This window comes from Mustela nigripes, unplaced genomic scaffold (assembly GCF_022355385.1).
Source record: "Mustela nigripes isolate SB6536 unplaced genomic scaffold, MUSNIG.SB6536 HiC_scaffold_148, whole genome shotgun sequence".
In the NCBI taxonomy this organism is placed as follows: domain Eukaryota; kingdom Metazoa; phylum Chordata; class Mammalia; order Carnivora; family Mustelidae; genus Mustela; species Mustela nigripes.
Genome location: NW_026739562.1, coordinates 8,636,548 through 8,663,245, shown reverse-complemented (window position 1 = coordinate 8,663,245; position 26,698 = coordinate 8,636,548). Strand labels below are relative to the sequence as shown.

At 45.4% G+C, this 26,698-nt stretch overlaps 2 protein-coding genes across 3 annotated transcripts in view; both read left to right on the top strand.

Annotated features, from left to right (window-relative positions):
• LOC132008472 (low-density lipoprotein receptor-related protein 4) overlaps positions 1 to 16,157 on the top strand; it is a 50,514-nt gene extending 34,357 nt beyond the window's left edge. Inside the window, exons 29-38 of the mRNA XM_059387124.1 lie at positions 670 to 888; positions 1,052 to 1,186; positions 2,060 to 2,168; positions 3,861 to 4,005; positions 4,279 to 4,392; positions 4,847 to 4,982; positions 8,716 to 8,783; positions 9,333 to 9,420; positions 11,049 to 11,190; positions 13,657 to 16,157. Coding sequence (XP_059243107.1) covers positions 670 to 888; positions 1,052 to 1,186; positions 2,060 to 2,168; positions 3,861 to 4,005; positions 4,279 to 4,392; positions 4,847 to 4,982; positions 8,716 to 8,783; positions 9,333 to 9,420; positions 11,049 to 11,190; positions 13,657 to 13,989 — 1,489 coding nt within the window. The 3' untranslated portion in view covers positions 13,990 to 16,157. The remainder of the gene's footprint in view (positions 1 to 669; positions 889 to 1,051; positions 1,187 to 2,059; positions 2,169 to 3,860; positions 4,006 to 4,278; positions 4,393 to 4,846; positions 4,983 to 8,715; positions 8,784 to 9,332; positions 9,421 to 11,048; positions 11,191 to 13,656) is intronic.
• Positions 16,158 to 22,924: 6,767 nt separating this feature from the next.
• Positions 22,925 to 26,698, top strand: part of LOC132008464 (cytoskeleton-associated protein 5) — a 106,848-nt gene continuing 103,074 nt past the window's right edge. For both annotated transcript variants that reach the window (XM_059387112.1, XM_059387109.1), the window contains exon 1: positions 22,925 to 23,010. The gene's annotated coding sequence lies outside the window, so the exon portion shown is untranslated. The remainder of the gene's footprint in view (positions 23,011 to 26,698) is intronic.

Here is a 26,698-nt window from a genome sequence, read left to right as displayed (position 1 = left end):
ACCACCTATCAATCCTTATCTCTCTCCTAAGGTATGTGGGGAATTACTGACCTGTCTTCTGCAAGACATGGGCCCAAACACCTCCTACTTAGAGCAGGAAACATTCTGTCCTCCCAAGGATTTGCCCATTAATTCTGCTAATATTTTGACTACCTCCTGTGGCTAGATGCTGAGGAGTGTACTGGTAGATAGGTAGTCTCTGTCCCTGTGGAGTTTATAATAGGGATCTAATTATCAGAACATGGATTAAAGGGGTTTCAGTCTAGGGGTGAGAGGCTGGCTTAGTTGGAAGAGCATGTGACTCTTGATCTTGGGGTCATAAGTTTGAGCCCCATGTCAGGTGTAGAAATTACTTAAATAAATATGCTTAAAAGTCTGTGGGGGGGCGCCTGGGTGGCTCAGTGGGTTAAGCCTCTGCCTTCAGCTCAGGTCATGATCTCAGGGTCCTGGGATCGAGCCCCACATCAGGCTCTCTGCTCAGCGGCAAGCCTGCTTCCCCCTCTTTCTCTGCCTGCCTCTCTGCCTACTTGTGATCTCTGTCAAATAAATAAATGGAGTCTTTAAAAAAAAAAAAAAAAAAAAAAAAAAAAAAAAAAAAAAGTCTGTGGGGGTATCCAGTCTACCTCTGGTCAGTCGGGTCAGTCAGCCAGCCCTGGGCTATTCCCTCAGGAGAGCGGATCTGAATGGCAGCAACATGGAAACAGTGATCGGGCGTGGGCTGAAGACCACCGACGGGCTGGCAGTAGACTGGGTAGCCAGGAATCTGTACTGGACGGACACGGGCCGAAATACCATTGAAGCATCAAGGCTAGATGGTTCCTGCCGCAAAGTGCTGATCAACAACAGCCTGGACGAGCCTCGGGCTATTGCCGTTTTCCCCCGGAAGGGGTAAGTTCATGGCAAAAGAGACCCCCAGGGAAGAAGGGCCTGATGAAGAGTCCCTAGGAAAATGCCCATGTACTAATGATGTCAGTGTGTCCTCCCCTAATTCTCCGAGCTTCTGGGTGCCATATTCCCTTGCTTTGGTGATGATGGTGGTATTGTATCTCAGGTATCTCTTCTGGACCGACTGGGGCCACATTGCCAAGATTGAGCGGGCAAACTTGGATGGCTCCGAGCGGAAGGTCCTCATCAACACAGACCTGGGTTGGCCCAATGGCCTTACCCTGGACTATGACACCCGCAGGTGGGAACCCTGTCCCAGGAGCTTCCTGGAAATTGAGTGGGTAGAGGAAAGGATGGTGGAGAGTCAGACAGTGAAAACAAAAAGATAGAAAGCTCCTTGGTAGGTAGGGAGGAAAAAAGCGAGAAGGATGAGGGGATGTATTCTTAGAGCAAGGGTTGCTGAATCCGGCCCTCAGTCCTCAGATGGATTTTGTTTGTGTGGTTTACAAGTTTTTGATTTGACTGTCTTAAGCAGAGCCTGTCCTCTGGTTGGACCACAGATCCCATGACCCCCTACTCATTGGAGGCTGATTTTTTTTGCGTTTGTTACTCTTCTGATCCCTTCACTCATTAGAATTTGCAACTCCTCATCTAGATCAAAATGCTAGAGGAGAAGAGGGTGAAAGGTGCTTTGAGGCAACCTGCTTCCCTTTCTACCCCCAGAAGAAGGGAAAGGAATCAAACTCACCTGGAGAGTCGGGCTGGAGAAGAGGAATGCCTTCTCCCCTTAGCCTCAGTGAAGTCTTTGTACAGCAAGATCTCTTCTTTTTTTCTTTCTTTCTTTCTTTTTTTTTTTTGGTGAGATCTCTTCTTGAAGAGTGCTCCTAAGAATTTGGACTTTGATTCTTGGGATCAGATGAGCCTGGAGGTTGACTTCTCTAAGATCACAAGGCTCTCTACCCAACCCTAGACAGCTCCGGCCCCCTACTTGAGTTACCAACTTCCCTTCTTCAGCTTTGGGACTCGCAGTGACCTCTCTGATCAAGGCCACCTTTTGATGACTCACAGCCCCTGCTGGGTCAGCTCAGGAGGGGGACAGATAGCTCCGTGTGGGGAAGGACTGGGCTTCTTGGCAAGCAATTGGGGCAGCCACCTTCTCTCTTGTCCTTCACAGGATCTATTGGGTAGATGCACATCTGGACCGGATCGAGAGTGCTGACCTCAATGGGAAGCTACGGCAAATCTTAGTCAGCCATGTCTCCCACCCCTTTGCTCTCACTCAGGTACTGGCTCAGGAGAGAGGTAACTAAACCTCCTTGATGGGGGGGTGGGTATTCCTTTGGGATCCCAAGTTAGTGGCCTCAACCCTAGTTGCTACACGACAGACAGGCTATGGAAGCTCATTTCTGCACACTGAAGCCTTGGCGCCATGTGTCTCCTAGTCCCATCCCACTACTCCATGTTCTAACATTTGAGGGAGGGACTTGAAAATGCAGATTCCTGGGCCCTGGGTGATAAAGACTCTGCTTCATGAGCATTGGGCTTAGGGAGGTACATTCTAACAGGTTCCCTGGTTGATTCTAATGCTATGTTTCCATCAGCTGAGTCCAGGCAGCTGGCTTAGTGGCTGTAGGGTAGAGGGGCTATGAGCCCAAGTATTGAGGCAGCCAGCCAGTTGGTACGTTTATTGAGCCTCTAATCTGCCAGCTCAGTGGGTTCAAGCTCTGCCTGTTCATTGAACAAGTGCAACTTTGGACAAGATACTGAACTTCTCTAAGCTTCACTTACCTAAAAAATAAATAAGTTTATTAATGGTGTCCTCCTGGGGTGCCTGGGTGGCTCAGTGTGTTAAAGCCTCTGTCTTCGGCTCAAGTCATGATCTCAGGGTCCTGGGATCGAGCCCCACATCGGGCTCTCTGCTCAGCAGGGAGCCTGCTTCCCTCTCTCTCTCTGCCTGCCTCTCTGCCTACTTGTGACCTCTGTCTGTCAAATAAATAAATAAAATCCTAAAAAATAATAATAATAATGGTGTCCTCCCAAAATATGTGCAAAGCATTAGCACACGTATCTGGAACTCAGTCGTGTTGTTTTTAATCATTTTAATTATCACTGGCTGACATTTTTGAGTTCTAACCCTGTATGATAATTCAGGGGAAAAGGAGATCTCTCAAGCTTGGGGCCGAAACAGGGATCCTCAGTCATTTAAAAATCTTTGTTCATTTTTGACCAATGTCCACTTATCTGTATTGTGCATCGTATCCTACCAGTCAATAAGATTTGGGCCCTGCCTACTGATAGGCTCTCCCTACCCCGTACTCCAAATGTAAAACTATAGGATGATATTGAATATGGTTTTTCAATCTCCAAGTGTCCCCTGGTATTTCTGATACATACCCGGAAGCAGGAGGGGAACCATCTTCTCTGCGTTCCCCACCCCTGGCCAAGAATCTGAGGATCATTGCATTAGAAGGCAGCTTCCCCCAGACGTAACCAGAAGATTTGGGCCAGGGCTCTAAGTGAAGGGCCCAGAAGAGCCAGGATCTTAGAAGGACCCCTTGCCCCCGAGTTCCTCCTATTTACTAGGTACAAGAAGTCATTTATTCATTGAGCCACGTAGTCAACTGACTGAGAATTATGTGTCAGTGCTAGAAATTGAGAGATAAATGAAATGCATTTTTGTCCTTGAAGGACTTAGTCTTACATCACGGGCAGGTAAGCAGATGACCACAGAGTGTCAAGTGTCTACAAGTGTTACTTGTAGAAGGTGCAGAGCAGCATGGAGGAGGGAACTCTGTATGGACTGGGGGAGATGTCCCGGACAGTGCCATATTGGGGGACACACGGAAGTTGGTGTGCTGGATAAGAGACAAAGAGGGCATTTCAGCAGAGGGAGTACACGTGCTGAAGCATGCAACTCTGCTGAGGACAGACTGTTGAATAATATCTACTCTTTATTGGGTTTTCCTGTTGAGTAGCAGGACAGATGGATCTATTGGACAGACTGGCAGACCAAGTCAATCCAGCGTGTGGACAAGTACTCAGGCCGGAACAAGGAGACAGTGTTGGCGAATGTGGAAGGGCTTATGGATATCATTGTGGTTTCTCCTCAGCGACAGACAGGTGGGCTTTCTGGGTCCTGAGCCTGCTTCCTTGCCATCAGTGGGGTGGTGGGTCTCCCCAAGGACTCTTAATTACCGAGACATTTAGACTCACAGGAGAGCCTTTTGGCTCCCATTTCAATCCCGTAGGCCTTTTTCAGCCCCGTGTGGTTGTACCCCTTCTGCCCTACTGCCCCTGGGAATGAGGTGCCCCGGAGTTCCTCCTTACTGAGAAGTGCCAAACTGGGAGACCTGATTCTATCCCAAACCAGACACTCACCCACTCTGCCTCTAGGGACGAATGCCTGTGGTGTGAACAATGGAGGCTGCACCCACCTGTGCTTTGCCAGGGCCTCGGACTTTGTATGTGCCTGTCCTGATGAGCCAGATGGCCGGCCCTGCTCCCTTGGTGAGTTGCACTGGACGGGCCCCTGGACCAGCAGAGCAGGGGGCAGGGCAGGGGATCATCAGCGTCAGCTCTGTCCTTCTGGGTGGGATCCCCCTCAAGGGGTTTTATAGCAAAGTGACTGGGAGCAATGAGCTTGAGCTTTAGAATAGCACAGACCCGGGTTTGCCTGGCTTTTGGCATTTACTAAAATGGAATTCAGGTCTCCTGGTTCCCTGACCCCTGCTGTGGCCCGTATATTACTATCTTTCCTGACCTTGGTGGACCAGCTAGCCATCCAGAGCTACTAACATTGGAGCCCAAATCCGTTTTATTTACAGTATGAAGAGGCTTTAATGAGGGTGCCTAGGATAAGGACAGCTAGAAGACTGTTTTGTCAAGTGTCCCAGGTGTTACTCTTGGATCACATGTAGAGATCTGGGGCTCCAGGGGCTCATGCAGTCCTTTTTCTCTCCAGTACCTGGTCTGGTGCCCCCAGCTCCCAGGGCTACCAGCCTAAGTGAAAGGAGCCCAGTGCTACCCAACACACTTCCTACCACCTTGCGTTCCTCCACCACTCGGACCCGCACATCTTTGGAGGAGGTGGGAGGAAGGTAAGTGTATTCGGTATGGGATTCAGGGCTCTTTCTTCCAAATCACCATCCCCTTTCCAGCAGAAGACCATGGTGTTAGCTTAGTCATTCTGGCACATGGGCGGTAGAGCACATCGTTAGCTACCAGGCCCTACTTTTGGCGCTGGAGAGGATATTTTGACTTATAGACTGTTGCAAGCGATTGTCTTTCTAGCTCTGAGGGCAAGAAGCTTTAAGTGCTTAGAAGATCTCTAAGGAAGGGACGCCTGAATGGCTCAGTTGGTTAAGCCGCTGCCTTCGGCTCAGGTCATGATCCCAAGGTCCTGGGATCGAGTCCTGCATCAGGCTCCTTGCTCGGCAGGAAGCCTGCTTCTCTCGCTGCCTCTGCCTGCCTCTCTGCCTGCTTGTGTGTACTCTCTCTCTCTCTCTGGCAAATAAATAATAATAAAAAAAAAAGAAGATCTCTAAGGAAGAGGGAAATTACTCAGGAGGAGTTTCCTACATGGCGTTCCTTCTTCCTTTCTGTGATGTTTGCTCTCAGGTAACCTGATTAGTATATTGTCTTGTCCTGCAGTTTGCTTAGAAACCACAAAGTCAAAAAAAGTAAAAAAAAAAGAAACCACAAAGTCATAGTGGTCTCAGGGCTGTGGTTTTATGACCTGGGACATCCTCAGGACTGCGGTTGGCTTATAATGACCTCAAACACACACACACACCCTGTTATTAAATAAGCAAGCATAACCATGAACAGTTCTCAAATCAAGTATAAAATATTGTATTTAATTAAGTTGATGGTACTATTAATTTAAGATGCATCCCGATTGAGAATTTCAACTGAGAAAATGACCAACATCAATTGTGAGATGCCAGTGATTGTAAGACACATTCCTGTTCCAGAGGTGTTAGACTATAGAACAATGCACATCTTAAAACTGACTTTTATGGCTGAATAATATTGCATTATGTATTAGGGCACCTGGGTGGCTCAGTTGGTCAAGCATCCAACTCTTGATTTTGGCTCAAGTCATAGTCTCAGGGTTGTGAAACCGAGTCCCACATTGGGCTCTGCTCAGCTCAGAGTCTGCTTGTCTCTCTCTCTCTGCTCCATGCCCCCACTCACGCTTTCTCTTTCTCTCAAATAAATAAGCAAATAAAATCTTCAAACAAAAAAGAAAGACAGAGAGGCGCCTGGGTGTCTCAGTGGGTTAAGCTGCTGCCTTCGGCTCAGGTCATGATCTCAGGGTCCTGGGATCAAGTCCCGCATTGGGCTCTCTGCTCAGCAGGGAGCCTGCTTCCCTCTCTCTCTCTGCCTGCCTCTCCGTCTACTTGTGATTTCTCTCTGTCAAATAAATAAATAAAATCTTTAAAAAGAAAGAAAGAAAGAAAGATTCCATCATATATATACACCACATCTTCTTTATTCATAAGTTGTTTCCATGTCTTGGCTATTGTAAATAACACTGTTGTGAATGTGGGGGTGTAGGTGTCTTTCTGAGATAGTGGTTTAGTTCCTATTGTTACTGTTTTGATGTCTATCTTGCCAGACATTTTCTTTTGAGACATTTTTTCCCATTGTAATATACTGTCTCTTTAGTATCAACTTTAGCTTAAAAAGATAATTAACAACTTCAATTCTGAAAAGCAGAAACATAATAATAATCCCAAATGAGAACTCTAGACTCATGTCTTTAAAATTATAAAATTTGCATGGTGCCTAGATGGCTCAGTAAGCAGAGCATGTGACTTTTTGAGCTCAGGGTCAAATGCCACAATGGCGTAGAGTTTACTTTAAAAATAAAAAAGAAGGGCGCCTGGGTGGCTTAGTCAGCTAAGCATCTGCTTTAGGCTCAGGTCATGAACCTGGGGTCCTGGAATTGAGACCTGGGTCAGGCTCCCTGCTCAGCAGAGAGCCTGCTTCTCCCTCGCCCTCTGCCCCCCTTTCACCCCCCAACTTGGGCCTGCTCACACACTCATGCCCACTCACTCTCTCCAATAAAATCTTTAAAAAAATTAAAAATCAATAGTGTAAAAACTAGAATTGGAAGTATTAAGAAATGAATGGAATAAAATCATAAAATTTACACAGGATCACACTCATTCTGTTTGCCCCATTTTCTCCTTTTGGAAGTTTATATAGAAAACCAAACATCAGGATATAAACATTTATCTTTTTCACTAACTTCTGAGTACTGGAAATCATGATTAATCTGATTTTCTTTAGGATAATTTAGAAAACTTTTGAACCCTACTCAGATAATTTTCTAACAATCAGAGTCTGTTTGAAGACTCTGTGTATCTTGGTTTCAAATGCTCTTGCAAATAGCTTTTCTCTAGCCTTTTAGGAGATGCCTTTAATTGCCTGTTCATAATGTGCCACAAAGAAGTTACCTTCTTAGCATTTCAAGTTGGTTCTCTGAGCCCTCCCTCTGGATGTCTTGCATATTCCCTTGTGAAAGAATGGAGAGAAGAAAAACAATTTTTTTTCAAGGTCTGTTTAGACCTTGTGCTACTCTGTATCCAATCAGAGGTTTGCTTGGCTGGTAGCTTCTTCCAACTCATCCTGGTAACTTAATAAATCCTACCCCTGGTATCCTTAGTGTTCTGTCAGCAGACGTCCAGCTCACTTCCAAACTGCTTCTCTTCTTTAGAGGAATCTTTTTTAAAGAGTACATACTTAAAAACCCATTTAACACGGGGCGCCTGGGTGGCCCAGTCATTTGAGCAGCTCGGGTCATGATCTCAGGGTGGTGAGATCGATCCTGCATGCACCCCCACATCAGGCTCTGTGCTCAGTAGGGAATCTGCTTGGGATTCTCCCTCTCCCTCTGCCCCTCCCCACTTGTTCTCTCTCTTTATCTCTCTTAAATAAGTAAATAAATCATTAAAAAAGAAAAAAAAACTATTTAAGGGGTGCCTGGGTGGCTCAGAGGGTTAAAGCCTCTGCTTTCGGCTCAAGTCATGATCCCAGGGTCCTGGGAATGAGCCCCGTATCAGGTTCTCTGCTTAGGAAGCTTGCTTCTTCCTCTTTGTCTCTCTTTGCCTGCCTCTCCGCCTACTTGTGATCTCTGTTTGTCAAATAAATAAATAAATAATCTTTTTTTTTTTTTTTTAAGATTTTATTTATTTATTTGACAGAGAGAGATCACAAGTAGGCAGAGAGGCAGGCAGAGAGAGAGGAGGAAGCAGGTTCCCTGCTGAGCAGAGAGCCCGATGTGGGGCTCGATCCCAGGACCCTGGGATCATGACCTGAGCCGAAGGCAGAGGCTTTAACCCACTGAGCCACCCAGGCGCCCTAAATAAATAAATAATCTTTAAAAAAATAAAATAAAAAACTATTTAAACATGACTCATACTGATTTCTTTGGATTTCCTGGTCTGTGCTTCTGATGTCTCTCATTAGATACAATCAAATATCTGAAAGCCTGACTCAAAAGTCTTTTTCCTGTCCTTCCCAGGACATATATATATATATTTTTTTAATTTAAGAGAGAGAGATTGGGGATGGGGTGGGTAGTGGCAGAGCAGAGGGAGAGAGGGAATCTAAAGGAGGCTCCACACCCAGCACAGAACCTAATGTGGGGCTCAATTGCATGACCCTGAGATCATGACCTGAGCTGAAATCGAGAGTCAGATGCTTAACCGACTGAGGCCTTCAGGCTCCCCCTCGCCCCAGGACTTCCCCTCTTTCCTGGAGGAAGGCAGGATCTTTATCAAATACAAGTAGCCTTCACCTACAGTTTTCTCTGCCCCACAGATGCTCTGAAAAGGATGCCCAGCTGGGCCTCTGTGCGCATTCCAACGAGGCCATTCCTGCTGCTCCAGGTGAGCCCTCACTGCCCAACTGTTCAAAGACGAAGAAGCTTTAAGACACCAGAGCCTCCACTGATATCATCCATTCATGGAGACTCTTTGGGGTTGTTGAGCCCGTGTCTCAGAGTAAATCCACAGAAAAAATAATATTAGCTAGCTACCACTTACAGAGTGCTTTCAACATGCCAGCCATTTGTTAAGCTGTGTATGTGTGTGTGTACCTACACATGTGCACGTATGTACGTGAATGTACACACTCAGCTTTCGCTGCCACCAGGTTAGGAACAGTTTATTATTTACATTTAACTGATGAGAAAACACAGGCTTCAAGTCAAGTGTTGTGCCTTAAGTCTCATGGCTAGTAAGTAGTGGACCTGGGGACAGAGATGCTGGCAGGCTGATAGGTTTCTTCTCAGCCCCCACCCCTGTGGCCTCTTCCCTGGCCGTTCTCAGACACTTTGCCATCCAGGCCCTACCACAGGAGCCCCCCATCTTCCCGCCCCTCACACCAGCTGGCGGACTGTCCTTGGTCCCAGCTTAGCATGACTCTGTTCTTCCTAGGGGAAGGACTTCACGTCAGCTACGTCATCGGTGGGCTCCTCAGTATCCTGCTGATTTTGCTGGTGATTGCAGCTTTGATGCTGTACAGGTAACCTCAGCCTCATCGCGGGGGGCATGTGTCCATGGGTCCTCATTCGCACGGCAGTGATCTCGGGAAGCTCCACGCCTTGCTGATCCAGCCTCTGACCAGCCTCATGTCGAGATGGGTCCCTGGTCAGAGCCGCAGAGAGGACAGGTAGAACCTGAATCCTGACTCTTCTTCACCATTCACGGCCTGAGCAGGTTCCTCACATTACGACCCAGCGGCCCTCGGGACTTTCTTTATAGGCTAGGATGCTAAGGGCACAGAGGGTATAGCCCGAGGTCACACAGTAAGAGGCAAAGCTGGGACCGATGCAAGCATCTCTGCTTTTCCACTACTCTACCTCCTCTCAGACCCTGGAAGTTGGAAAGGCCTTTTCCTCACATAACCACGGCCTCTACTGTAATATTATTATTTGACCTATCATTGCTAAGTACAATCATCCTGGGAAGGTGGAGTGTGTCATTTTCAGTTTAGAATCCTCTTTTTACAACCTCGTATGTTTTTTCCCCAAATGCTCTAAACACTGCTTGCAGCAAAATTCCAGGATTTTGCTCTGCTGCTGTGGCTTCTGCTAATAGTAACCACCACCACCACCACAACAACACGCTAATAATCATAGTCTTACATAGTGGATATGTATGAATGCCCTCAACAATGGTTGTAGTACAAGTATTATTATTCCTCACTTTACAGATGAGGATCAGAGGCTCACAAAGTTTAGATTATATCTACCAAGATCCCAGCTAGTAAGTAACAGACGTGGATTGACACAGATCTATCTTGACTCAGTATATCAGCTATCCACTGCTGGATAGCAAATTATTCCGAAACTTAGCAACTTAAAATGACAACCGTTTATTTTTTTTTTTTTTAATTTTTTTTTTTTTTTAAAGACAACCGTTTATTATCTCACAGTGTGGGGGGGGTCAGAAATCTGGATTCAGTTTAGCTGCGTGCCTCTGCCTCATGGTTCTCTTACAGACTTCAGTCCAGGTAGCAGCCAGGGCTGTGGTCTTATCTAAAGGTTTGACTGGGGAGGCAGTCCCTTCCAAGCACACTCATGTAGCTGTTGGCGGGATTCAGTTCCTCACAGGCTGTTGGACTGAGGGTCTTGGTTCCTTGCTGACTGTTGGCTGGAAGTCTCCCTCATCACTTCCCTGCCTTGTGGGCCTTCCTAAAAAACACCCGACAACATTACAGCTTGCTTCCCCAGAGCAAGCATAAGCGAGAATGAGGGAGGAAAGGCAACCTAAGATGGAAGCTACCAAGTTTCTTTGGAACCTAATCTAGCATCCATGACTTTTGTAAATTCTGTTAATCAGAAGTGAGTCACCAGGGCTGCCTGGCTGGCTCAGTCAGTGGAGTGTGTGACTTTTGATCTCGGAGTTACAGGTTTGAGCCCCACTTTAGGTATAGAGATTACTTGAAAATAAACCATTAAAAATAAAGTAGAAGTGAGTCACCAGATGCAGCCCACACTCAAGGGGCAGGGATTCAGAAGGGGTAAAGACCAGGAGGCGGGGATCACTGGGGCCATCTTAGAGGCTGCCTACCACTTTCAGGTTATAGCTTCCCCAGATGTCATCCCCATAAACATATGAACTAATTTCTCATCACCTTTCTTCCTAAAGACACAAAAAATCCAAGTTAACTGATCCTGGAATGGGGAACCTGACCTACAGCAACCCCTCCTACCGAACTTCCACTCAGGAAGTGAAAATTGAAGCAATCCCCAAGCCAGCCATGTACAACCAACTGTGCTATAAGAAAGAGGTAAAAATCACAATTTATTTTCAAGACGGGGTCTTGTTTTTAGAGAGGGAATGGATATGCTCCAGTTGCCTGAACGGATCAGTGAGGGGTGCCAGGTGGTCCCACCTACCATTTTGGAAGTTATAGTGAACACAAGAACTGAATCTGATATGGGATTCTGGAGAGATCTAGACTCTCTGAGGGACCAGATTGAGGGACCTTAGTGAGAGCAAGGTTAGTAAGCAGATTCCAGAAGGTCTAGGTCTGAAAGTGTACACCTCCCTGCCAGGAAATATTTTCCCTGGCTCATAGGTTTTCTCTTCTCTAGTGGTCATTCCCCTGCAATGAGGCTGCACCCCTCTGAAACACTCCAGATTCCTAGACAACACCCAAAAAACCTGAGAGCTCCTGGACTCTCCCTTTTCTAATCCTCTGATCCAAGCTGTTGGCACCTAGGGCTGGGAATGGCTGGGTTTCTTGCTATTCTTCCTCTTATCACAGAGTCTTAAGAGATTTCTGTAGAATTCTGAAGGTTTACATGCTTTTGCTCTCTTAGCTCCTTTGTTGCTTCAGTGAAAATTTATGTGCTGAATGTTTAGGCTTGGAAAATAGTCCCATTTCCACAAGGGACCGGTATCCCCCAATTTCAGGCTTTCCTAGTCTAATATGACCCTTGCTTCTTCCAGAATCCTGTAACCTTTCATCAGCAGTTCTGTCCCTTATGAAACCCTAATTGGTCTACTCGCCTGGCCTGTCTGGCATAGTCAACGCTTGCCCTCACCTCTCCAGGGCTCCCACGCATAATGAGTACATTTTACATAACAATCACATGCTTTCCGGATCCATGCATTTCCATATTAAAAAAGCTTCCACGGGGAGCCAGAACACCACCTGCAGGGCTAGTGTGCAGTTTCAGGGATGGTAGAGCCCTCCTCGATTAGTATGTTTGAGAGAAAGACTCCTGGGTCTTAGGTTCCTAGAGTGTCTGATGCCCCCAGAGAAGAACCGTCATAATGGTCCTAGGTTAGACCTGAAAAGTGTGTGACCTCCTTCTTCTGTTGTATACTTTTCCTCAGCAGCTCTTTCATCCCTCTGACAGTCTTTCACCCTTTCTCTTCTGATTTCCTCCTGATTTCAGGTACCTGTTGCCATGTGTTTGGAGAGGAAAGAGTGTTCCCTTCCCCCCACCCCCATCGCCAGTGCCATGTCCCCCATCTCTCCTAACCTACCCAGCTTGTCTCTGCAATGAAGACACTGCATGGCTCGGTGTAATCTGATGCTAATTTCAGCTCCTAGGCTGTGATGCGGTGTGCTTGTGTGCTGTCTGTCTCTGCTCTGTGGACGGAGCTACCACTCCTAGAGGGCCATCCTCAAAGTCTCCTTTTTAATGTAGGAGCTCAATCAGGAGAGCGTGTCACTCTTGATCTCAGGGTTGTGAGTTCAAGCCCCATGCTGGATATAGAAATGACTCAAAAATAAAATCTTTAAAAAAACAAAAACAAAAAAACTATAGGGGCTCAGTTAGACATCTGTCGAGTTGAGTTGTTACTAAAACAGAGGAGCACTTGCAGAACTCTTGGCCAGAATGCCGTCCCAGGACAGAAACTATGGCATGGCCCGTTTTCTCCTGGTTACCAGTGGCATGTCAGTTGGTATCCCCCAGAAACCAGGAGTAAGCCTACCCTTTGAGAAATCCATCAAGGGAGAAGCCTGAGTAGAACTTAAGGCTGTCCTTGAAACGATCCCAGGTTGCTCAGGAATGGCCCAAGACTCGTAGGAGCAGAACCAGAGTGGCTTCCCCAAAAAGGTGATAGGTTACAGGACCCCAAAGGATTGACACTCAGAAACCAAATAACAAGATTTTCTGGATCCCTCCTGTCTGACCTCCCACAAGTTTTCTCCTTAACAAAATTAGAAAGAAGAGAATCGAGAATAGAAGAGTGCAGAAGTAGTTTAAAATCCTGAATAAATGCACACTGAACTGCCTTTATCACTTGCTTTTGGCCACATGTATCAGCACGATGTTCCACGAATAAGCCACAATAACGATTCTACAACTAACAGGATTGCGTGTGTCTTGTGCATCAGGCACTTACTAACTGCATTCCATGTGTCTCCTCACTGACCCCTCACAGCGACTGGTTGTGAGGGGTGGGTATTGTTATTCTCCCCACACTGCGAATGTGGAGACTGAGTTTAGAGATGCTAAGTAATTTGCCCAAGGTGACTAGCCAGTGAGTGGATGATGCAGGACGGGAAGCCTGTGGTTCTCCCTCCTCCCTGTCTGGGAATGGTAATAATCGTCCTAGCAGCCATTCTTCTTTTAGGCTGACTCATCTCTTTGCTCTGACCAAGTCTCCCCATTTGCTTGTGGGATCTCTGTACTCCTCCCACCTCCTCTCACCCCACCCACTTCCGTTTCCGGTTCACCAGGAGATCCTCTCCGGAGAGCTAACTGTGACCCTGTGTCCCCACTCTCCACCCTAGGGCGGGCCTGACCATAACTACACCAAGGAGAAGATCAAGATCGTAGAGGGAATCTGCCTTCTGTCTGGGGACGATGCCGAGTGGGAAGACCTCAAGCAACTGCGCAGCTCCCGGGGGGGCCTTCTGCGGGATCACGTGTGCATGAAGACAGACACAGTGTCTATCCAGGCCAGCTCTGGCTCCCTGGATGACACGGAGACGGAGCAGCTGTTGCAGGAAGAGCAATCAGAGTGTAGCAGCGTCCATACTGCGGCCACTCCGGAAAGACGGGGCTCTCTGCCAGACACAGGCTGGAAACACGAACGCAAGCTCTCCTCAGAGAGCCAGGTCTAAAGGCCCATGGTCCCTCCTCTCCCTCCCCGTTCCTTCTCCTCTATGGACTTCCGGTCCTTGTGCTCACTTACACAACAGGCCCCCTTCCTATGTGCTCGTCCTTCTCCTCCACCTCCCACCCCGTAACTGCTCCCGAGCCCTCAACCGGGAGCTGTTTCCACCTGAGTTCGTAACTACCTGTGCGGAAGAAATGACGGTGCGTCCTGAAAATTTAGACCTGGATTTTACCACGAACCTCACCTCTTGCACACTCCATCCTGAGCGCCCCGAAACCAGGCTCGGTAATGATTCTTCATCAGTACAGAGCTCCACCTCCCCTTTCCCTGGTACCCTGCCCCACGAGAACTGATGACCCAACACTTCACTCTCCCCCAGCAGAGCCAGCCTGGCTGCTTCCCTGAGAGAACTTGCCCATCAGGGGCTGGGGCAGGGGTCAAGGGTAAAGAGAGAGATGAAGGAAAGAGGCTGAGAGAGGAAGGAGGAATAAGCCCCGCTGGTCCGGGTGTCTCGGAAGCCTCCAGCCTCAAGTGCATTGGTAATATGAGAAAGCTTTTAGGGGTGGTTGGGCTGCATCTCCTGTCCATTGCTGGCAATGGATATTATTCATGCCCTAAGAGCTACTGGTTTTTTTGTTTTTTGTTTTTCGTTTTTTGTTTTTTCAGCTGCCAGTATTGGTAAAATCTGGGTGTGACTCAAGCTGTTCTTCCTCCTGCTAGAGTGTCTGGAAGCTTCTACCTTCCGATGACAGGGTCTTTATTGCATGGCAGCTGGCTAATATGAATTCCCCCGCTGGTACCACCACTGGCCAGTACCCTTATGTCTTTGACTCTAACTAACCAGGTTGTGAGCAGGGGTTTAAGTAATGTGGGGCCCCGAGCGCTGAGTCTCTGCAAGGTCCAACCAGCGCTGCTTAGACCAAAAGTAGCATATCACCTGAACCTTAATGTCCTGCCACTCTCTCCCCACTCATTCTCTGGGATTCTAAGCATAGAGATCCTGAAACACCTTCCATAGAAGGGCCAAGAGTTTTCATAAACAGGAAGAGAGATTGGGTTTTAGACTTGGAGCACACAGGGCCTCAAGGGAAATATCCATGAGGTTGAAGTTCCTGTGTTCTCTCTCAAGTGCTCAGGGATCTAAGTTAGTGGACTCTAGGGGTTGTGACGTTCCCATTCCAACTCTCTTCCCCACTACGTGATGGGCTTTCCAGGCTGTGATGCCATCACTTGGCTTGTGCTCGTTCACACAAAGAGTGCGTGTCTCCTGCTAGGATCAGTGGATTGGAGATATTTTGTCTGCCCCAGACCTTCTATAGACCCCTTCCTTTCCCCCTCAACTCCCTAATTTGCTTTTTCTGACTTAGCCTTGTGGTGGTAAGGAGAGGGTTACATCAAAACACAAAGTAGGGGGCAAAGAGTAGAAAGGGAGAACAACCAATGAAGCCCTCTCAGCCTAGGGCAGATCCAGATCCTTCCACCCAGGAACTGGAAGCAACAGGAGAGGATGACGGGTTGAGAAGAGAGGGGAGGGCTTCTCGAGGAAGCTTCCCAATTGGAAACATCATCTGTGGTTATTGGTATTGAGAAATCAGCTGCCACATGTGAATGAAAATGGAGAAGAGCAAGGCTTTTCTGGTCAGTTCTGAGGCTGCTAGAGACAGGTGCCAAGCCTTGAGCCCTACTGGTAATAGCCAGCGCAGGCTCTGGGCCCACACACAACAACCCGGCCAGGCCAGCAAGGCTTTGCCAGTACACACACACAGTGGGAAAGGCGAGGTGCCACTCATGGGAGGAAAGGGGGATATTTCACACTTGACAGGGCGGTAAAAAAAGGAGCACTTTGGGTTCTCAGATTCATGATTGAGGATGGGGAGAAAGTAGGAAAGTGGCATTTTCTTGATTGGAAAAGGGGAAGGATCTTATTGCACTTGGGCTGTTCAGAATGTAGAAAAGACATATTTGAAGAAATATCTATTTGAGCACTGATTCACTATGTAAAAAGCAAAACTTCTCTGTCCTAAACTAATGGAAGTAATTCTCCCGCACTCACGTGTAATGGTTTTAACGTTACTCACTGGAGAGATTGGACTTTCTGGAGTTATTTAACCACTATGTTCAGTATTTTAGGACTTTATGATAATTTAATATAAATTTAGCTTTTCTTAATCACCGTGCCTGGCTTGGAGTCATGACTAATCACTGTACCCGCTCTGTCTGGCAGACCCATGCTTTCGAAACCTTCTTGCGACATCACCTATAAGTCACTCAGGGATGTGAGAACAGTGAGGAGCCATAAAAGGTGTGAGGTTCCTGGCTGGAGGTTCAACTCATCTTGAGAAGAGAGGTCAAGACCAGAGTTAATTGGCTTCTGAAATCCTTACTTCCTCTAGAACAGTGATAGTAGATGACAGTTGAGTGCCAACTCTGATTGATTGATAGTGGTTGCCCAAGGTCCTGTTGAGATTCAACAGGGAAGGTGTCATGATTTTTAGTGACATCTCCTTCAGGCACTGGAAAGAAATGTCATGGTTTATATACCGTGTATCTTCTATCTCTGTTCTAGGTCTATGAGGACCTCTTTGTCCCAGAACTTGACTTTGCCTTGCCGTGATAATCACTGGCAAGACTGTCTGATGTAGTAGGAAAAGGACTGGGTCCAAGGAAGGTTCATGACAGGCCCAGATCTGCTACTAGCTTTTTTTGATCTTAGTCAAGTTTCATAATTACTCTGACAATGGATCAAATCAACATTGATTCCTTTTATTTAGTTTTTAATTTTTTTCCTTTTATTTTTAAAAAGCTGCCTTCTCATAATTTATACACTGCCTCTCAAGGCTAGGGCAAGGAGCTAGGGATCCATTCTCTGGTTTTCTGGACATGACACCTCTTCAGTGACAACTGGGAATCATGGAAGTTTCGGGGCCAGATGTGGAATTGTATGCCAAGTCTCCATAGTTGATTTTCTGAACCTCAAGCCTTTTATGGAATAGTGCTTCCTTTCATTCCTTTATCTCTTGCTGAGGGCCAAGCCCTGCCCAAGCCTGACCCACAGAGCTTAGACTTGAGCAACAGCTTACATCCCTACTCTACACCCCCCAACAAAGAAAGAAAGACTGAAGCTTCTCGTATTTAAATAACAATTCTGAGGGTAATTTACAGTGCATAATTCTTCCAACTTGGTGAGGGGTAGGTGTGCTAGAACAGAAACAAGTGTTACAGCTCAAGGACAGCCATCCCCTTACACCATGATTTTTTTTTTTTTTAATTCACACCAGAGAGGAAAAAGGAGGACATTTAAAGCAATGAAATCCAGCCTAAAGCATAAGCCTACGTACTTGTAGAAAGTACCCCCTCCCAAAGGCTCAGGGTGACAGGCCAGACCATGAGCCGTGGCCACCAGAGCTAGGAACTCAGGTAAAACTTTTCAAATGAGAAGAAAAATGAATGCATTGAGCACACACCATTTGCTCAAAAGACTGGGAGATGTTTCTGGAAGGACAAAGTTTGGTGAATGCATTTTGACACCTTGCGATCCCAAACACCAGTAGAATCAGGGATTCAACACTGCCTGAGACTTAGAGATCTACCTAACCTGCGACCGTCCTGTCACTTTAGGGTTAGCAAATGGGAGAGGAAAAGGATGCTGGGCCCAGTGGCCCAGGTCTTCATAAGAAATCTGGAGGTGGGGTGAGGCAGATGAAACTTTAGCAACAGTGTCCAGGACTGAACACCCTGTTTTCAGGTAATGAACATGCTCTGGCTTTTACTTTCCTGATCAGTAAAATGAAAAGGTTGAAGCAGATGATTGCTAAGGTCATTGTTTTTATGTTCTTCTGAGAACTCTTGTGGATGAAACAAGAGTTGAGAATTCCTTGTCTGGTTCTCTGGCTATAAAACCTGATGAGTAGGGAGACAGTTGGCCAAATTATAACAAACTGGACATATTTTTGCAAGGTATATTCCAAATATAGTCTCTGCCCCTCTTTGTGTATTGCATGAACGAATGGCAGAACCTAAGATTAAAAGGTATAGAGAGGTCTCCAAGGCATGAACTGAAGCTTTCACCAAACCTAGTCCTACAGAAAACAAAATGCTGCAGAGGAACTTAGAAAAAGCTTCTAAAGAGCTGAGGATGCACAAGGTTCTAAGTATAAAGCACTGACCTTCAAGAACATAGAGTAAACTTCAGTTATTTCTACTTGTGGACATAATGAAAAATGTAGGTGAGCCCTTTCCTGGGCTAAGAAATAGTCTGAGAGTACGTCTTCTCTTCATACGTGACGGTGACTCAACTGATCCACTTAACGGGATGTGTGTCTGGGGGTGTTTCAGGCAGCCTTTGTTTTGTAACATTCCCTCACTTAGTGCCCATTTATTTTCTCTCTAGATCATTCTCCCATTAAGCAGCTGGCAGAGGCTAAGCAGAGCTCAGCATAGGGAACAGAGTTTTATTTCCACTCAAGGCTCCAGCTCACAATTTTGGACTCCTTAACAGGATGTTAAAACAGATACAGACAGCCTAATTAAGGGTCTGAGTTTAAACCGAAGGCTGAAGTTAGCCCCAAGCTATGCAATCTGCCTATGCCATTTTACAAGACACAAAGAGCCAAGAACTCTCACTTATCTTGTCCTTCTTGGTGGTTTTCCCTCCAGCCCCTAAGAGCTTGTTGACAGCCTGCTAATGAGGTCCCTATCTCTCCCTCTGCCTCCTTCCTCTTTGGTGGAGCCCCATGGTCAGAGTTCTTGGACAGCCTGCCTTTGGGGGGTTGTGGGAAAATGGGCTTTGAGGAAAGGGTTGTTCATTCCTTCATTCAATAACCTATTCAATGCAAACAGTGCAATCTGGGAGAGGCTTCAAGGCCAGTCAAGACACAAAAAGTCACAGCCACTTGAGACCCATGTTAATGTCACCACTGCTATTTCACAGGGAATAATGCACGAGGTACACACACTGAAAGAGGAAAGGGAGTGGATCACTGAAACTGCTCCTCTTAGGCTGCAAATATGAATCCAGGTGCCCTGTTTCTCTCCCAGAATGCAGTTTGTGATTATGATGGGATGAGCTCTGTCTCCACCCTGGCAGGCTTTTCAGAAATGCTCAGCACAGTTATTCAATAGCTCCAATGCTGGCATTTGCAATAATACAGTGTTCACCTTGATCTCTAATGCCTACAAAGGTTTCACTTTCCTCTGAATACCTTCCTTATAAAGAACTACTAGGAGGCCCCTGGGCTAAAGTAAGCAGGTGTCACATAGAAGATATTTGGTGATTACCCTGGATTACAAAAGATGACTGTCCAAACATTTATTGAACACCTACTATGGAGCAAGGTATTATGTTAGATTTCCAAGACAAGACCCTATAGGATCTGCCACTCCCCGCCCTACATTATCTTTCAGACCTCTTCTCCTTCTATCTTCCTACTGCCAACTACTCCACTTCAGCTATATTGGTCCCTGTTTCTCTCTAACCTGAGAGGCATGGTCCCAACTTAGGGTCTTTGCAAATCTGTTCCCCCTAGTTGGCACTTCCTTCCTGTAGAGAAAGAAACTCATGGCTAATTCCTTTGTCTTCAAGTCTTTGCTTAAAGGTAACCTCCTTAGTGAAACCTACTCTGATTGTGCTTTATAAAATTAATGTTTTTCTAACTCTACTTCCCTGTCCTTTTTACCGTGTTTTATTTTTTGTTTTTTTTCCACTGCACATATTGTCTAATAACATACTATATAATTTATTAATGTGTTGAGCATCTATGCTTTTTCACTATAATGTGAGTACCATAAGAGAGGGGTTTGTGTATGTGTGTGTTTGTGTGTGTCTATTTCATGCACTGGTTATCCCAAGTGCCTAGAACAGTCCCTGCACATATTAGGTGCTCAATAAATATTTGTTGAGTGAATGAACAACTACATGAATGGAATCAGACATCCAGTGTCCACCTTTAAATAGGGCTACACATAAACCATATAAGACAAAAGGGATTTGCCATCTCATTCTAAAGCTCTCCAGGATCCAGACTCCATACATCCTTTATTGAACAAATTCCACTTTATCATCATGCTCTCTTTATAAATGTAATTTTCAATTTATTTCCCATAATATTTAAATAAAGTAAACATGCCAATGACCAATGATTAAAGAAAACTATTTCTGTATGTTCCTAACCCATTTCTCAAAGGTTACTGTGACCTTTTTGCTCTGCTTGGTTTCCCCTAACCTATGGATCTTTCCTCATGACCTATCTTTTCACTTTCCACTCCCCCACTCTGTGGTCTCATCCATTGCTACAATTCCATCTTTTCTACACCTGTATCACTTGAATCCTAATCTTTTCTCCAGTTCTCAACCTGAATTTTCTATATCTACTTAGCGGTCTCATTGGTACCTAAAAGTAAACAGGACTAAAACTAAATTTCTTGTCTTCCTCTTAAGAATGTCTTCTCCATACTTTCTACTTCCATCTGGGCAATCACAGTCTCCCAATACCTAGGCTCAAAGCCTGGCATGCTCTTTGGCTTACCTCCCTAAATGGGCCCCACCCTCACCTTTGCAACAAGTTGATTGCCAAATCCTTCACACTTTATTGAATCTGTTCTCAGCATTTCCACTGCTATCACCTCATAGCAGACTCCTAACTGGGCTTCCAACTCTAACCCATTTTAGATAATCACGCTGATCAGTTTTCCTAAAGTGCAATTCTGATTTTGCTGCTCTCTGGTTTAGAAACCTTTCATAGCTCTCCATCACCTACTTAAAGTACAAATTCCTTACCTTGGTATTCAAGACCCTCCTGGAATGTTCTTTCTCTGGCAATTTTGTATCCCACTACTTCCCAACATGTGCCTAAAATCTAAAATCAAACTCATATGTTAAATTCCCTACATATAATGTACTTTCTTGCTTCTGTGCCCTTGCTCCTACTTTTCTCACATGTCAATGGCAAAAAATTCATTTCCCTCTCTACACACTCCCCTTAAATAATTTCTTAAATAATTATTAATTTCTTGAAATTCCAGGAATGTTTTAACCATTTTCAGGCATGCACACAAATGCATATGCATTTATAACCATATACAATAAAGTTATTCCATATATGCTTTTTTGCAACTTGCATTTTTTTTAGTAAAATAAAATTTGCACACTTTTTCTACCCCAGCAGATTAACCACATTCTCTTTAACAGTTCTGTAGTGTCTATTGAGTGGATATACTGTAATTATGTAACAAGTTACCTGTGAATGGACATGTGATTTCTTTTAAAGATTTTTTTTTTTAAATTTGACAGACAAAGATCACAAGTAGGCAGAGAGGCGGGGGGGGGGGGGGGGGGGGGGGTAGGGGGAGCAGGCTCCTTGCCGAGCAGGGAGCCCGGTGCGGGGCTTGATCCCAGGACCCTCAGATCATGACGTGAGCCGAAGCCAGAGGCTATAACCGCTGAGCCGCCCAGGTGCCCCTGGACATGTGATTTCTAAGGTTTGGGGTTTTTTCCCATATCTTAAGAATTGCTGCAGTGAGTATCTTTGGATAATTTTCTTTACATAATTGCATAGATCTGTAGGACAAATTCCTAACAGTGGCATTATTGGGCCAGAAATCATACACATTTTTTAAAAGATTTTATTTTTAAGTAATCACTATACCCAATGTGGGGCTCAAACTCACAGCTCAGAGATTAAGAGTTGTATGCTCTTCTAAGCCAACTAGGTGTCCCACACTTTACATTTTAATAACTGGTAAATCATCCTGAAAATGTGTACCAATTACAATCTTACCAACAGTGAGTTTGAATGTCTGTTTCTCAAAAAATGTTGGCCAACTAACAGTTGTCAAACTTTTTATCTTTGCTAATTTGATAGATTAAAAAATAATCGTTTTACTATTTTTATCCATCCCCTCACCATCTTTTAGTCTGTTGGTAATTATATATGGTTGAAATCCCAGATTACAATTCCATCCCTTTCACAGATCCTCCCTTAGCAAATTTCTTCGTTTGCTAAGCATCTACAGTTTTTCTTTTACCTAGTTCTCTTGCTACTTTGAAAATTAGAACGTACAGATTAGACTGTATGTTTTCCTCTGACCACTGTAGTTTGTACATTCCTTGAAAGTAAGGACATGATCTTATTCATAGAAACATAGAATTTAGAGCTAAACAAGGCTTTTCTTTTTTAAGATTTTATTTTTAAATAATCACTACACCCAAGGGGGGGTTGGAACATACAACCCTGAGATCAAGAAGTGTAAACTCTGTTGACTGAGTCAGCCAGGCGCCACACGACCCCCCCCCCACACCGCCCCTTTTTAAAAAGATTTTATTTTTAGAGCTAAACAAGACTTAGAAATCATATTAAGCAAGCCTGTCGTTTCTATAAATAACAGGAATATTAAGGCCTTTCCTCAGCATTAAATTAGTTATATTAAACCCTCACATTAAGCTTGTAAGAGAAACATTGTTACCCTGTTTTGTGGAAACTAAGCTACAAATGATCTACTGAGAAGAGTGCACTTAGAGGGGGTCCAAGACCAGAATCCAGCATCCTGGCTCCATTCACTGCTCTTTCCACGTTATCCCAGCTGCCTCTCATTTCCCTCACGCACTTAGCTGCACAATCAATATTTGGTGAATGAAATGAGTTTTTAAAAAATTTTGCCAAGTGTTGACAGTAGCTTGAATAGCCAAAATTAAATAAAGGAAACATGCTGGTGGCCAAGGATGCACAGCTCTACACATCTTTCGCCCTTCTTTTCGGGGAGAGGGGGCGGGGAGTGTCGTCGGCAGCTTTTGCTCCAGCGACCCTATCCCCAACGGAGCAGGTAGCTCTGGGTCCGAGGAAGCACGGCTGCGCGCGGCCCCTTTAAAGCCGCAGGCGGCGCGTGCCCACAGTCCTTTCAAATGGACCAATAAACGGGCAATGGGCGGTCCGTCGAGAACCAATAAACAACGAGGACACTGCGGGGTGTGCGGCGGCCCAAGCGGTTTCAAACGGCTTAGAGCAGGCCCCTCGGTTCTGACCCGGCGGAGGTGAGTGGCCGGTGGGTCCGACCCACCCACCGAGGCCCTCGGGTCCAGGCGTCGCGCGCGCCGGAGGGCCTTGAACCCCGGGCGGGGGGCCTCCGTAGACGCGCCCCTCCCTCGCCGCACGAACCCGGCGAGTCTGAGGCGGCTAAGCGGGGCGGAGGCCGGGGGACGCGCGGCTGGGAGGGCGGGGGGCGTGGGCGCTCGTGTGCGGCCGAGCCCGGGATCCGGGTGACCCCAGCGCGCCGCGGCGGGGTGCGGGCGGCAGCGTCGGGGAAATGCTGGCGGCGCAGGGCCGCGCCGGGCGGCTGTGGGTGTTCCGGGGCTGGGGCGGGGGCCCTGCGAGCCGGCCCTGCTGCGGTGCACTCGCGTAATTGTCAAATGAATGAATGAGTGAATAAGAACCTAGGAGGGCTGTCGTGCTTGTGACGGGCCCGGTCATCTCGAAGCGTGACAAGGACTGCGGTACCGGGGCCTGCCCGCGCACCTGTGTCCCTGCCGGCTTGCTGCGGTTTTAATAATTCCGATCATACTGCTCCGCCCTCACGCCTGGCTTTCTTTCTCAAAAGGTGTCAGTAGAGTTCAGGTATCTTTCCAGCTCTGAAGGTTTGGCGGACCTATACAATAGCCACCAGTGTAGGTTAACTTGAGCAGGCCCTGGTACTTTACGGTTCGGTATACCAGATTTTTACTTTTTAGCTCTTACCAACTCTTAGGCTGTTGAGATAGCCACCCTTCAATCGTGGTAACTGCCAGGCAGGATTTAAATGCATCCTGTTTTGTTTCTGGGATAGAAAATGGTGAAAGCGATGTTGCCAGAGTGGCTGCTGTGTGTTAGAAAATATATTCTGTTGATGAATCCTAACAATGAGTTTTTCATTCAGCATCAATAGAGGGTAAAGTGGTTTTTGCAGAACTTGCCCCAAATTTATACTTGGCTCTAATTCTCACAGGGAACGAAGGCATCAAATCTTGGCCCAGAAATGCTGCCTGTCTTATTTTATGCATAATTATAGTAATTGAAAACTCATTTTTAGAGAGGTGAACTCCTTCTTTCTCCATTTTCATCACCCTGAAAAGTCCTTCTTTGACCTAAAGAGCCGATATATTAAGCTAACAGTCTTTTGAAATTTTTAAGAAGTCTAAAAGATTTGGGCTTTTCTTAAGGGACTGGACAGACTGTAATATTGTTTTTTATAAAATTTAATGATATAGAGGTGAAATCAATTTATTTTACTAGCATAAATTAAACTTAGTTGGTCAACCGTGAAGAAAAAATTTTACACAAGTTTTCTAAGTCTCTTCATTGGAGCACTGGCAAGCGAAGTATTCCATAACAATCAGTATACCTTATATTTTATTTTATTACTTTCAATGTTTTGATCATCAGCTTTGAATTATGAACAATAGTATAGCCTACAACTGACAACTCAATTTTAGCAGCAGAGCTTTTTCTTTTTTCTTTTTTTTATTAAAAAAAGATTTTATTATTTATTTCAGAGAGAAGGAGTGAGTGTGAGCCAAGGGTAGGGACAGCGGGAGAGGGAGAAACAGTCTCCTTGCTGTGCAGCAGGAAGCCTTATGTGGGGCTTGATCCCAAGACCCTGAGATGATGACTGAGCCAAAGGCAGACACTTGACCAACTGAGCCACCCAGGCATCCTGTAGCAGTTTTTCAACTGCAATAAATTCGAGTACCTTAATATTATGAATACTGTTCTAGATTTTGGGGAGGCAATTAGAAATAATAAAAACATCTTCAACAAGGCCTTAAGATATTGTTTAAAATCTTGATGTGGAATGAAACTTTATTTGTTTTGAAGTAAAGCCAGACTTTCTTAAGCTTCTTTGACTTAATGGAGTCTCATTCATTCCTTCAACACATGCTGAGATTGATGCCCACTGTGTGTTAAACACTGTTCCAGATTCTGGGAATACACCAGTGAACCAGAAAAAGACAAAGCTCCTGACCTAAGGGAGTTTGACAGTTTTATCTCTCAAACAATTTGCTGTAGCAAATTGTATTTTCTGTAATCCCTCTGGCCTAGCTCTGGTCCTTGAACAAAATAAATACTCAGATACTTTTATTAGCAGTAGCTAACATTTATTGAAGAGTCACTGGCTGCCACATTTTATCTCTTAATCCTCACAGATTTTTACAGATGAGGAAACTGAGTCTTCAAAAGGATATGCCACTTATTCAAGATCCTTACAACTAATAGAATCTGAATTTGAATCCAAGTTAGTCTGTCTCCAGGGTCTTTGCTTTTAACCTGTGGTTGTACAGGAAGCAATGAGATCTGTTATGGAGAATTCAGGACTTTTTTTCTCGGTAGAATACTCCCCCTCCCTTTTTTCTTAATACTTTTAGCAGAGCCAAGAGAAAATAAGAATGAGAGGCATGGTAGTTTTTAGAGGGAAGATGGGGCGGTTCAAAATACATTATTTAATGGACAGCTGTGACTTTGAGGGAGATTGTGTGGTAGCATAAAATTGAGATCTTGATCTAATTACCATTGATGGATTCCTGGTGAGCAGTGTTGGAGTGGTTTGAGATCCTTAAATGACTTTTATGTTTCACTTTATCTCATTCCTATCCAGGTGGTTGCCCTGTTTACATGAGATACCTTGGGCATGTTAAACTTGCTCTTTTGGGCCTTTACATTTGCTGTTCTCTTTGTATACCAGCTCTGCTCAGGTCTCAACTCAAATGTCATCTCCTTAAAGAGGCATTTTCTATGCTTCCAATTAGAATAGCTTTCTTGGGCACTTGTGTGCCTCACTTTACTTTTTTATTCATTTCATAGCATCTATCACTATCTGATAGGTCATTTATTGTTTGGTTATGTATTGTCTGATTTCCTCACAGTAAAAGAAAGCAGAGCACAGATTTTTTTTTTTCTTTCTTCTACCTTTGAGGTTATCTCAATGCTCAAACAATGCTTGGAAAAAAAAAGGTAGTCAAAAAATATTTGTTGAACAAAACTGGTCAAAACTGTCATAGTCTTGGGGCGCCTGGGTGGCTCAGTGGATTAAGCTGCTGCCTTTGGCTCAGGTCATGATCCCAGAGTCCTGGGATCGAGTCCCGCGTTGAGAGGGAGCCTGCTTCCCTCTCTCTCTCTCTCTCTGCCTGCTTCTCTGTCTACTTGTGATTTCTCTCTGTCAAAAAAAAAAAAAAAACACAAAAAAACTGTCCTAGTCTTTTCTGTGTGATAAAGTGATAAAGACAGTAAGTGTATAAAATAAAGCTGGCTGTGTTACTGTGTCTTTGGATGTGAGCCATATCTCAATAGACTAATTTGGGAAGTCTTCAACTAAGAAAACTGGAAAAATGGTACCTTTGTGTCAACTGGGAGGCAAGGTAGATTTGGCTTCCCCACTCCTGCTTTTGTTGTTGTTGTTGTTATTTAGTTTTTAAGATTTTATTTTATTTTGGGGGGGCACCTGGGTGGCTCAGTGGGTTGAGCCTCTGACTTCGGCTCAGGTCATGGTCTCAGGGTCCTAAAATTGGGGCCCACATCGGGCTCTCTGCTCAGCAGGGAGCCTGCTTCCTCTCTCTCTCTGCCTATTTGTGTTCTTTCTCTGTCAAATAAATAATTAAAATCTTTAAAAAAAAAAAAAGATTTTATTTTATTTTTTAAATAGACACCATGCCCAACGTGAGGCTCAAACTCACAACCATGAGATGAATGCTC